The 12,358-nt window shown below is 38.0% G+C and overlaps 1 protein-coding gene across 1 annotated transcript in view; it reads right to left on the bottom strand.

Moving 5' to 3' along the window:
• Positions 1-12,358, bottom strand: part of Fife (regulating synaptic membrane exocytosis protein fife) — a gene marked incomplete in the record, with an annotated part of 325,447 nt that overhangs the window by 1,674 nt on the left and 311,415 nt on the right. The window contains 2 exon segments of the mRNA XM_069325246.1: positions 1-10,944; positions 12,057-12,170. The exon segment at positions 1-10,944 is cut by the window's left edge and continues 1,674 nt beyond it. Coding sequence (XP_069181347.1) covers positions 10,628-10,944; positions 12,057-12,170 — 431 coding nt within the window.

Raw genomic sequence — 12,358 nt, 5'->3', positions numbered from 1 at the left:
GCTAGAAGAAGTAACGGGGAGGGGAAAGTTAGAAGAATCTTAAACATTAAAACGTCGGTCTACAGTCCCGTAGCGATGCTCATCTCGAATGCCAAGTCGGAATTGTTGTCCGAGAGGAACTTAAGGCGGCGACCAAATAACAACAAGTATTATAACGAAAATAAAATATACTTTAAAGAAGACTGCTGCTGAGAGCAGAGGAGGACAAGCCCACCAGCTGACAGACACATCCCCTGGTTGACAGAAACCCCCACACCGGTAGAGAAAAAAAAAACACCGACTGTCAGATGTGACCTCCAACTGATAGACTCGATCGCCATCTGTCAAATACGCCCACCAGATGATAAGCACGCCAACCGGCAGACAGATACACACCCTGGCTGACATAAACCCGTTAAAGGTTGAAATACAAGCCTGCAGGCTGAGAGACACTCCCATTGGCTGTTAGATACGCTCTCCAAGTGACAGATATGCTCACCAGTTATCAAAAACGCTTGCCGGCTGACATACACCTACCGGCTGACAGGCACGCCCTAATGCTGACACTTACTGAGCATACCTGAGGGCGTGAGCTGCTGTTATTCGAACGTGTTTCACACTGTCAATACACTCATCTTTGTTTGTATCTGACCCCTGTTATATAAAAACACTTGCGAGCTCACGAACTTTCACTTTATCTCCATTTTTTCCCGTTCACGTCTCTAGGTGAGCACGAAAGCTGAGGAATCATAACAGATAATGTTAAAGTACACGCACACATATAGTATACTCATTTATATAAATATAAAGAAGGTGCACATAATAACTCACCAATGTTGGTAGGTTAACAGGAAACATTTTTTTTTTTACACAGATTGGTTAGAAAGACAACTTGAAGGCAACAGTCGGTAAATGACGATAAATTTTAGTAAGTTACTACAGGACATGAAGGTGGCTGGTTCAAAAGGCTCCTCCTATGAACACCCACTGGAAGATTACTCACTAAAATATCTTAGGAAAGCAAAAGAAAACTAGATGGAACGTCCTGTAAAGATGGTAAGTAGATTTTTGTTAGAATGCCAGAGGATTTCAAGCTTACAGTACATTCAAAAACCATCTACCACCCTTAATATTAATACTTTTGTATTATATTTTATATATATATATATATATATATATATATATATATATATATATATGTGTGTGTGTGTGTGTGTGTGTGTGTGTGTGTGTGTGTGTGTGTGTGTGTGTGTGTGTGTGTGTGTGTGTGTGTGTGTGTGTGTGTGTGTGTGTGTGTGTGTGTGTGTGTGTGAAAGTGTGAAAGTGTGGGTGTGGGAATCGATATATCCTTTTTAAACCTAATTACAGGGAAGACAAAAGACGGGCCACAGCACCCAACGAATACCTCGTCCAGAGGAGAGACAATCAATAGTTTCACAGAGTAACCCTTTTCTCTAACTGTGATTGGTAAGAGCGCCGATGGAGATTTGCATAACATTCCATTTCAGTATTCTGTCAGATACGTAAACACAGCATCGCGAAATCCTAATGAATTATCTATCTAATCTTTATCATGAGCGAATTCAGGTTATTTTTACCTATGTACGATGTGTTTTAGCAAGAAAACTTGTTTGCTTATACAATTGTTGATATAAAAGTTACTCTGTATTGCCCGAATCTATGAAAACACTTATGGAGATGGCTTTTCTAAGAATAATTGTGACTGTTTTTACATAAAACTGCACTCGTTCGTGTTTCCTGATCAGATCTACACTAAAATGCCATAGAAATTTGAATAAAAAAAAGATTCACGAAGGGAAAATGTGGGAGGGATGGTGTGATGGCGAAGGAGTCGAAGATAATGAGGGAGCTGAAAACAAAACTCGAGAAATAGAGTAGTGAAGAAGATGAAGAAGGATGAAGAGAGAAGAATGAGAAAGAGGGGGGGGAAGAGATGGAGAACAGTAGTGAGACATAATGGAGGAAGGCTGAGGAAATGGGAAGAATATTAAAATGTGACAAAAGGTGGAAGATTAAAGGCGAGAGAAATAAAGAAATGAAAAATAAAAAAGGAGGACGAGCAGGTGAAGTATAGAGCGTGAGGAATTATTTACATAATAAAGTGATCAAATAAGGGAAGAGAACTATTTTTAAATGCATTCTGTACCGTTATGTACAATAAATCTGTTTACTTTGGCATTGAAAATGAACATTTCCACAATAATATTTATGATTTAATTAAAACCATTTAGTTGATACATTCATTTATTCGAACAACCTCTCTTCTTCTCTCACTCAGGCATATAATAAGAAGATTTGAGCAACAGAGATAAGATGAAGAATAACCATGTATATCAACGTCATTTTCACACTTTGAAAATAAGAGTTCATGTATAATCAGAAAGTGTTTGAGGCTTCTTGAAATGGAGTGCATAGAAGCATGTAGACAGTATCATTTTAGAATCATCAGGATCACAGAAGTGTGACCTAGTATGCTATACCACCTGAAGTCTCCATGGAGAGGCTATTTGTTTCGTAGAGCCTCCTGGCAGACTAGATGCCCCTGGAGCTGTTTAACAGACTGAAAGTATCCTAGGGGCCACGAAGTAGATCTAATGACGCATGGTGCCACCTAGCAAACTAGATGCATTCTGGAGTCTCCTAGGAGACTGGATGCCTCCAGGAGCCAGCTAGCAAACTAGATAACTTTTAGAACCATCTTGAATGCTGTTTACCTCCTAGAGCCATCTAGCAGGCTAGATGCCTCATAGAGTCACTTAGTAAACTAGATGTCTATTGCAACACCTAGCAGACTAAGTGCTTTAAGGAGTCACCTAGCAGGCTCGATGCCTCAAGAAATCTCGTTACAACCTATTAATTAACTTTCACTAACAATCAGTTACCTTTTTAGTGTGTCCATCAGTTTCCCTTCTATTTACTGTATTTGTGTTAGTGAACCAAGAGAATATACAGTAAAACAAACTTGGAGTCACACGACAACGTTGGTGCTACTTGGAGTAACCTAACAGTCATGATATCACAGCGTTACCTAGTCGTCACATCACCAGCTGCTGTTACCAACCATAATGTCACTTAATTAAGCATAGACTGGTAATACCATTTAATGTCACCTGACGTAATCTATTTTCATCACATTGTTAGATGTTATTTGGCTCTCTAGAGCACATTTGGTACCATTTTGCAACAATTGGACATATGGGCACCATTTTGCAGCTGTTTTGAAAAAATACGATTTTGATGTTTATTGCCAGAAGAATAACTTTTTACCGGATGTTATTGTCTTGTAACCTAATATCCATGTTATTTCACAATACCTGAGCTATTACTTAGCGTTACAGTTATATTGGCACTATATTATGCTGAGTGTAATTCAAATGAAACGAGGAAGCATCAAGTGTAATAGGATTGGGTTTCACCAAAGAACGTAATTGAGTATCGGTGTCACCTATCAACATATATATTTATATCTCTACCTGTTTCCAGGTGACACATATGAGCCTATATGGTACTGTTACAAAGGATCTTGTGTATCACTTAGTATTACGTAGTCAATATGTCATTGGGTGTCACCTAGGAGCATATATATCACTTGGTGTCGACTATATTTCTTTATGTTAAATAATGTCATCTAGACATGGCCTGTCCACGTGAAACACCACACTAATATTAGGTTGATATTTTACCTATGAGTTGACTGTTTCTGAGCGTTTTAACCTTTTCTTTAAACACGAAGCCTTGCTATGTTACCTGATGCAATTACAGCGATACCTCGTCATGCTTCCCGTTCATCATACGAATATACTCAGCCAAGTAACCCCGTTGGTTCTTCACCGATATCTAACCAAGTAACTAATTGATGCTGCAGCGATTCACAGCCCAGTAACACGTCGATTATACGGCGACACGCAGCCCTTTTACCCATTACCCGTACTTTGATACTCATCATTGACAACCGTGACAATATGCTTAAAATGAACAACAAATCGTGTTGCTCAGCCCATCGACAAGTACAAACACGCGTTATTTCTGGAATCAGCGATGAAGAAAATTTCAAAATAACAAGGCTGACAAAATATAATTCACCTTCTACCACTCCGGCACTTCGGTGCTCGACTCGAATCATTTAATAAATTCGCAAAACAGGGGCTTGAGCTCAGGGGTATGTACCAATATATGTATGAATGTAAGTGAGTGTATTTATGCATTTATATGTATTTTTGTGTATTTTTTTTAATATTTTTACTATAAACTTACAACATGTATACCAAGATTTGGAATGAATATCCTTTCTAGATCATCGACAAAGATATTCATATAAGCTTGGTTTTACACACACACACACACACACACACACACGCACACACACGCACACACACACACGCACACACACACACACACACACACACACACACACACACACACACACACACACACACACACACACACACACACACACACACACACACACACACACACACATAAAGAGCCAGAGCTCAACCCCCCCACAAGTACAACTAGGTGAGTACACTCATACACACCGACATACACACAAACACACACTTACTCGGCATATCTTAGAACAAATTAAGCATTAAGAATAAGAGGCATGCATTTTGTGCGTTGGGATACAGCCCAAGAAAGGCAAATGGAATATACAGGAGACGGTGTACTAACTGTCTCTAAGGTCATTCGAGTCTTGCATTTAGACAGTTGAACGATTCTCATGTATTCTAAACAAGACAGTTAGAATTCACCTAATCCACCTATTTCTTAATTGAAAGGAGCATTATAGAAATAGATCATAAACCATTCTTTAAATCCGATACATCAAGGAAGCATAAAACGTACTCTAGTTTTGTAGTTTATATGGAGAGGCAACCCGCATGGCTACAGAAGAAGGACGTCATGAAATCTATACGAAAAAGCTTAAAAAATCCATCAATGGGACCTAAGAAATCCATATACAAGTGTCACATAAAATAAGGTGTGTTCAATGAATAAAAGTTGTCACGACTAAGAGAACTTTAGATAAAAAAAGGTACAATAATAAACTTGAGAGAGACGAGAAGTGATGCTGTTTGACACTAGAGCGAGTGGTGAAGCTGTGTGACACTAGAGCGAGTGATGATGCTGTGTGACACTAGAGCGAGTGAGGACCTGGCAAACACTGAACAGAGTGATGATGTTTTGAAACAAGAGGGTGAATAATGAAACTGAGTAACACTAGGAAGAGGCAGGAATGAAACCGAGTAACACTAGGGAGAGGGAGTAATGATAGTGTGAAACATATGACGTAGAGGAGAAATAATGTTTTGGAATACGTGATGAAAATAAATAATAGGATAAAAAGTATTTTATCCATTAGTGTTAGTTAGTATCCAATGTCATTTTGCATGGGGGAAGACATAACCATTATATTTATAGCAATAATGATGTGAAGCACGTGCAGAAGAGAAGCAATGATGTTCCGGGAACACGCAAAGGAGAGGAGAAGTGTGGAGCTTAAGGAGTGACCGTGACGATGAGATTGAGCTGCTCTTAGTAGTGGCCCTGAAGACTGAGTGACGTTATTGACAGGAGAGAAATGATAGCGGTGAGCCACAGTACACGAGGAACACTGTTGAAATCTTGAAAGTGAGAGGAAAAGTGTAGTTCTAATTGAAATTACGCGGAGGCAGGAGATGCAAGGCAATGACCGATGAGAAACAGAATAGCTTCACGTGTAAGAATGTCCAGAATGGCTTCTGGACTTCGACACTGTTAGCTGAAGATTATAGGAAAATGACAGGAAATGAACGGCTATCAAAGGTGAATAACGGGAAAGATATAACGACAAATCAGCACTAAGGAATAACTAATAACAGGAAAGGAATATATTAGAGATGAGTAAAATACAAATTGAGAGAATGAGAAGGAGAAGAAGAAGAAGAAGAGGAAGAAGAACAAGAACAAGAACAAGAAACAGATCTCTCACAGAGGAACAAAACTCTGTCTTAGGCCATAAGCCGTAGTACATAAAAAAATATACATTCATGAACGCGTTTTGAATATTCTGGAGGAGCTTGTAAGGAAAAAAGGGAGGATGCTCGGAGGCTGAGAAACATACTCGCCATGGCAACGAGGCGACCAGATAGTCATCTCCAAAAGGCATCATGTTGAGTTTGATCCTGTCTCCTTATCACACAATTAAGGTTCTAACACTACTCACCATGCGATATAAATCAAAAGTATCATGGTTATAACTACCCTTCAAAATAAATATATTCGAATTGGAACCTCTAAAATTCTCTTTAGCTTTATTCTTTGACAAAACATCATTCTTTCACAAACATTATTCTTTAACAAATGTCATCCCTTGACACACATTATTCTTTGTCAAACAATATAATTAATAAATTGAATTCATTGACTGATGTTATTCTCTCATACTCATTACATTTCGACAAAAATGCTCACTTTGCAAACACTTCAAAAAAATTATAATTTAAGCAAATTATTATGACAAAGACATCTTCCTTGGATTAACATATTCCATTATGTTTATCCAAGGAATGAAAATGTTTTAATGTTAATGTATCCTCTCATTAATGTTAATTTGTATCCTTTAATTAATGGTAATGAAAGGATACAAATACTATCCTTCCATTTACATTATTAATTGACTAATGTTATCCTCTGGTAAACATTAACTTTTGGACATTGTTTATTGATAAATAATATCCTTTGTAAATCCTAATTTTATGATGAATGTTATCCTTTGACAAACATTGTAATGGAAATAATACAAATCTATACAAATAATACAATACAGTTTTATGAATTAAAACTGTAACAACTGTAAAGCATTCCATAACCATGCTGATTAAAGATGTTGTCCTTCGAATGATGTAATTCAAAATACAGTTTTTTTCTAGAATACAAATGATTATTGTTTTGTATTATAATTTTCATGACAGTTTGGATTAGGCTAGGATGAGTTAATGTGTTTTGGTTCTGCTGGTAATGATTTCAATTGTAGTACTTGGGTGAAGCCATTAGAGAAGTGATTCATGTGTGTATAGCATTTTATAAATTAGCGTAATAAAACGTACGTTGTTTGGATGAGCCTAAGGAATTTATGCAAATTCAATATACTTTAGTATTATGATATAAACCAGAATGTATTATTTTGTATAATTTTGACTATACATATACCTCAAGCGATTTTATTCATCAAATAAATTTTGACTGTATTTAGAATTTGTTCTATAATAGGCATTTTGTATTGCGTTAATATATTTAGAGAAGTAACTTCGAGAGATAAAGCTTCTTATAATTTATTAGTGTTTAATATCGAGGAACATATCTAGCTCTTGAATATGATAGTTTAGAAGTTGTTATTTATTTAAGGAATTTATTTTAACAAAACAAAACATTTTAACAAAACTCTCATATCCATATGTCTGATTAATTGATTAATATTTATCATTTTAAGCAAATACATGAACCTCAAGCACTTAATAATCTCTCCTCATTTACTTGTAAAATGTAATTAACTAAATCTTAACTAAGCTTTACATGTTTCTTGTACCAATGTAATTTGAACTCATGATATTGTTTATTTTTTACTTTTTAATGAAAACCACAAAATATTCAATTATATATAATCCTAATCTAATTACGTCAACTGTCTCTCACCATCTTCTGCAACGTGGAATCATTCTTATGACCTGTCATCAACGATAGCATACTGTCTTATCATCCCCAGAGACATCATTCTTAGGTGTAAATCTCCAATGAAATGATTCTGTTATCTTTGATACATTTGCCAGTGGTATTATTCTCTTATGCCTTTCTTTATTAATTACATTATGTGTCATCATTTTCTGTATTTCTATCTAAAACTATCATATCTCTTACTTTATTTTATGGAGTCGTATCCAAGTGATATAATATTTTTAGTTAACCTTATTGATGCACATTGCTAAGCTGACAATCATATCATTAAGGAATGTTATAAATAAAGAAAATTTAATTGATAATTCTGCAGCTATACACCTTGATGTCAGTAAAGTAAATTGCTGCCAGCAGAAACATTCCCAGGGTACCTAATTCCTAGGAACAATTCCTTCTGTGACATTATTTCCAAGTTAAATAGTTTTTTATTGTTTTATTCTTTAAGAATATCATCCTCAGTGGCATAATTCTCAAGGGAACATTATTCTTAGTGGCACCATTCTTAAGAAAAAGAAAGTCATAGTAATAATATTACGAGTCCACCTAATAATGCTAAAAGGTTGTGTCCTTACATCTCATTATACACAAAGAATCGTGATTGTCGTACACAAGTGTTTGGCAACCAGAAAACACACAAATGGTATTTATTAACAAACATTTAAGCTATATCTACCGAAATATTCCGAAACACATGTTTGCTTCAAAGTTCAAGAGAAACACTCGCAATTTTTTTTCTTAAAGATGCAAGGCAGAAAGAATGATATTTAGGTCCGGTTTGTTAGGAGAAAATCAGTAGTTATTTTACAATACAGGTTTAAGATACCTTTTGGAAAATCCACAATGGATGATTTAAACAAAATACTACTTCTAACGAGAAATAGTGAAAATAAATCTACACTCAGTTCCCTCTAAAAAAAATAGTAAGTAGCATTGTATGTGTAGTGGGCACATGTGCCCTCGCTGGGGGCCTAGTCCATAACAAAAATATCCATATGTCATAGCTAAGCAGCATTCAGAAAATGCATTAAATCGACATCGTAAAAAAGAAGGCAATGTCAGTAGGTCACTATGAGAGAAAACAAATTATTTTTCTCTCTCTTCTAAACACACAGATTAAAGACAAGACATCGTCCTAGTTATCACTACACACAACCATACGTGTTGAATGACTGAAAGGAGAAAGACGGTAATAACATCTCTTGGCTCGAGTCTCAAGCTCGCATTGGTTGCGGGATTCAGTTTATCCCTTGATACGATCAGTAATTTATATTCTGAAGATTCCACTTCAGGTCTCTCCAGGAGGCAGCAGACAAGCAAGGACTGACTGGCGCGCCACTGTAAGTGTGTTTGTTTGCAGGTCCTGATTGGAGCGCCCCTCCCCCTCCATCTGTGTTTGCTTGCAGGTCCTGATTGGCGCGCCACCTCGACTGTGTTTGTTTGCGAGTCACCATTAAAGAAGTCTGTGTTTCATGTTTGGTGTGTATGGTGAGGGGGAAGATGCCTCGCTGATTCGCCAGACTATTTCGACTCTTTGTTGACCTGAATCACAGCGCTTGTGTAAGGTTTGCTGATGATAAAACCTTTGCTGATTTGCCAGTGATTTGAGACAATAGCGAACCTTGACAACTCACCGAAACCTTGACGACTCATCGAGGCCCTAACGACTCACTAAAGCCTTGACGACTCATCAAGCCTTGACAGCACACCAAAGCCCTGTCGACTCACCAAATACCCTGAAGAGTTACCAAAGCCTTGACGATTTGTCAAAGCCATGACGAGTCACTAAAGCCTTAACGACCCAGCCAATCCCATGAGTACTCATTAAAGCCCTAACGACTCATCGAAGCCCTGTCGACTCACAAGAACCTTGACAACTCGCCATATGTCTTAAACCAGAGAGCTTGCACGAAGCCCAACCACACTGTCACCATTAGACTGCAATAACAACCTCATTGAGTAATGCCTGATTCGCATTTTATCTGTAAAAACATCTATTAATTTTCACTTTAACACTTTTCTTAATAACCTCAGCATGTTTGGTCTGTTTTAACTGAAAACATTTTATCACTTCGAGGTATAAAAACGTTCTCGCTAGAGATGCAGTAGTGATAGTTAAATGTATTTTTATTATACCATACAATATTTAACCTGGATGTAGCAAGCACGCTTTTGGTAAAATTCCATATATCACTTGGCAGGTTTGTGACACCTGTGTGTGTGTATGTGTGTGACAGGTATGTGACATTTGTGTGTGTGGGAAAGGTGTGTGACAATTCAAGCGTTACTCAAGGCCTGTGAGGGTTGAACCTCTTGAAGGTTATAATATTTCTATAATGGTATATTTGGTTTTCTCTTCTTGTGTTGCTTGCGCAGAGTCGTGTGTGATTTGTTCGTTTTCTATTTGCCAGAGGAAGCCTTCTGCGTGTGTAAAGGCGTTACATAAGTAGAAAATTAGCTCAAATGAAGGCCCCTCTGTCTTTGATTAAGTTTGTCTTTTAATGGTATTACATTTTCTTGTTAGATCATATTTGAGTAGAAAGTTTTGTATATATATATGATTGTCCCCTTCAGCACATTTTTCATTTCAAATTATTATATATGCCTAGTTTCCAGAGATGTCCGCCCTCCCTCCCATCCTTCCCATCACGCTGCCCCAAGTTGCCCCTCAACCTACCCAAGGGTTTGACGTAGCCAAGTTAGGTGTGGCCAAAACTTAGCAATGACCTAAGTTGACAGATACAGATCTTAGGTAGGCCATGAGCATGGCCATGATCTAATTGGAAGTGGTCATCACGTAAGCAGGCGTATCCAACGTCTAATTTGGCGGGATCATGACGTAGACATGAGTGGCCAAAGCTGAGGCAAGCATTGGGATGAGTCTATAGTTGGAGGAGTGTGGCGTTCCTGACCACTAGCGTACACTGTCCCCTGAATCTGAGTCGACCCTCACGACGCTACTGACGGGTAGAAGCCGATACCAACCATTCAAGGACTGTTCCCCCCGCTCCAGCTTGCTCAGACTGATCTCCGCTACTCCAATGCCGATGTTGTGCTCGAAGCCCCTCTGTCGTTCCCACACCATGACCAAGAGGGTGCGACCGAGGGCGTCGTGGGCGGCGTAGCGCAGCTTCTGGTGGTACCTCGGCTCGCGTGAGTGACGCGTCACTTTCGTCTTGCGTTTCTGCAAGCGACGATCACCTTCTTTCAAGTATGTCTTCACGTAGGTGTCTGCAGGAAGAGACCGAGAGAGTAATGATGAGATCGTGGGTGAAGTGAGGAGATCATGAGTGTCGAGAAGACCGTGAGTGTTCTGAAGAGACAGTGAATGTGATGAGGAGATAAGGAGTGTGGTAATTTTAAGAATATTCTTTTAGTAACCGGAAAGGGGGACTATGTGTTAGATTATCTCATATATATACGATAACACACGGATGAATAAAATTTGTATTGAGTTACATCAATAAAAATGATTGGGGGAAAAATAAAGAGGAGAGGATGAGTCAATGGGCTTTCCCCCATTCACTCTCTTTTCCCCCTCTCCCCCCATATATATATATATATATATATATATATATATATATATATATATATATATATATATATATGTGTATAGTTAAATTTATTCAGATTCCGTTTTTATTCAGAGTTTCTTAGTGGCTGTTAGCTATATTGTACAACGTGACCATTTTCTATGTGTTTGCCTGCGTTTTCTGTGATTCATAATTGGGTACACGAATTTGAAATGAACACTACTTTAAGGAAAGTATTTGTTGTATTTTTTACCGCCAGTTTATACTATTAAAAATTATAGCTAGCTGCTGTATTGGCGTGTAATTTTTATATATAAGCACAGGCATGTGATAGACAATTGCAGCAATTGACTAGGAAATGAGCTGTAATTTTACCTTCATATGAGCATAAATGTGAACTTGGCAAATGTAATGTGAGCTATCATAGAACCCCGCTCTATATTTTGTAGTCTATTAAATGTGCGATACCTTTCAAGGTTACGCAAATTTAACATCAAATCACCAGAGTTTAACTGATTCATTAAATAGATATATTGAGGATCACTGAACATTTTCTTCCAGACATTCGGGGTTCCATGAAACATATTGTCAGAACCATCTCCATAAAACGGTTATGTAATCCTGTTAATGACTCACTGATCATGCCTTTCCCATTCTCCTAAAGTTAAAGCAAATATATTGTCAGTCGCTGATCAACAGAAGGGGTCAACAAATCTTGATAAAGGGTAACTAAGTATGTCCTTCCAAGGCTCCAAGAACTATCCTGCTAGGAACCTGATCAATATATGTTTTGTAGATCTATGAACCCACCTGGCTCCTGACCCGATGCGGCTGTGGGGAGTCCCCTGGCGCAGCTGACTTCGACCTCCAATTGGCCCTTGGTCAGCGTAAGTTCCAGGTGGATCTCCCCGAGCGTGAAGTCATCTGTGAAGGAAGTGAAGTTAACCGGTGTCGGAGAGGTGGTCGTGGGAGAGAGAAGGGAATCGGTGTATTAGAGACAATGGTGAGAGAAGGGAAGCGGTGAGTGGGAGAGACAGGTGCCGATGGGAGGCTTTATCATAAACACTCTGCTAGTGTTTATGATAAAGACGGAAGTTAACAAACGATGATGT

This window comes from Procambarus clarkii, chromosome 2 (genome assembly GCF_040958095.1).
Source record: "Procambarus clarkii isolate CNS0578487 chromosome 2, FALCON_Pclarkii_2.0, whole genome shotgun sequence".
Taxonomy (NCBI): domain Eukaryota; kingdom Metazoa; phylum Arthropoda; class Malacostraca; order Decapoda; family Cambaridae; genus Procambarus; species Procambarus clarkii.
The sequence above is the reverse complement of the archived record's forward strand: the minus strand, read 5'-3'. Positions and strand labels throughout refer to the sequence as shown.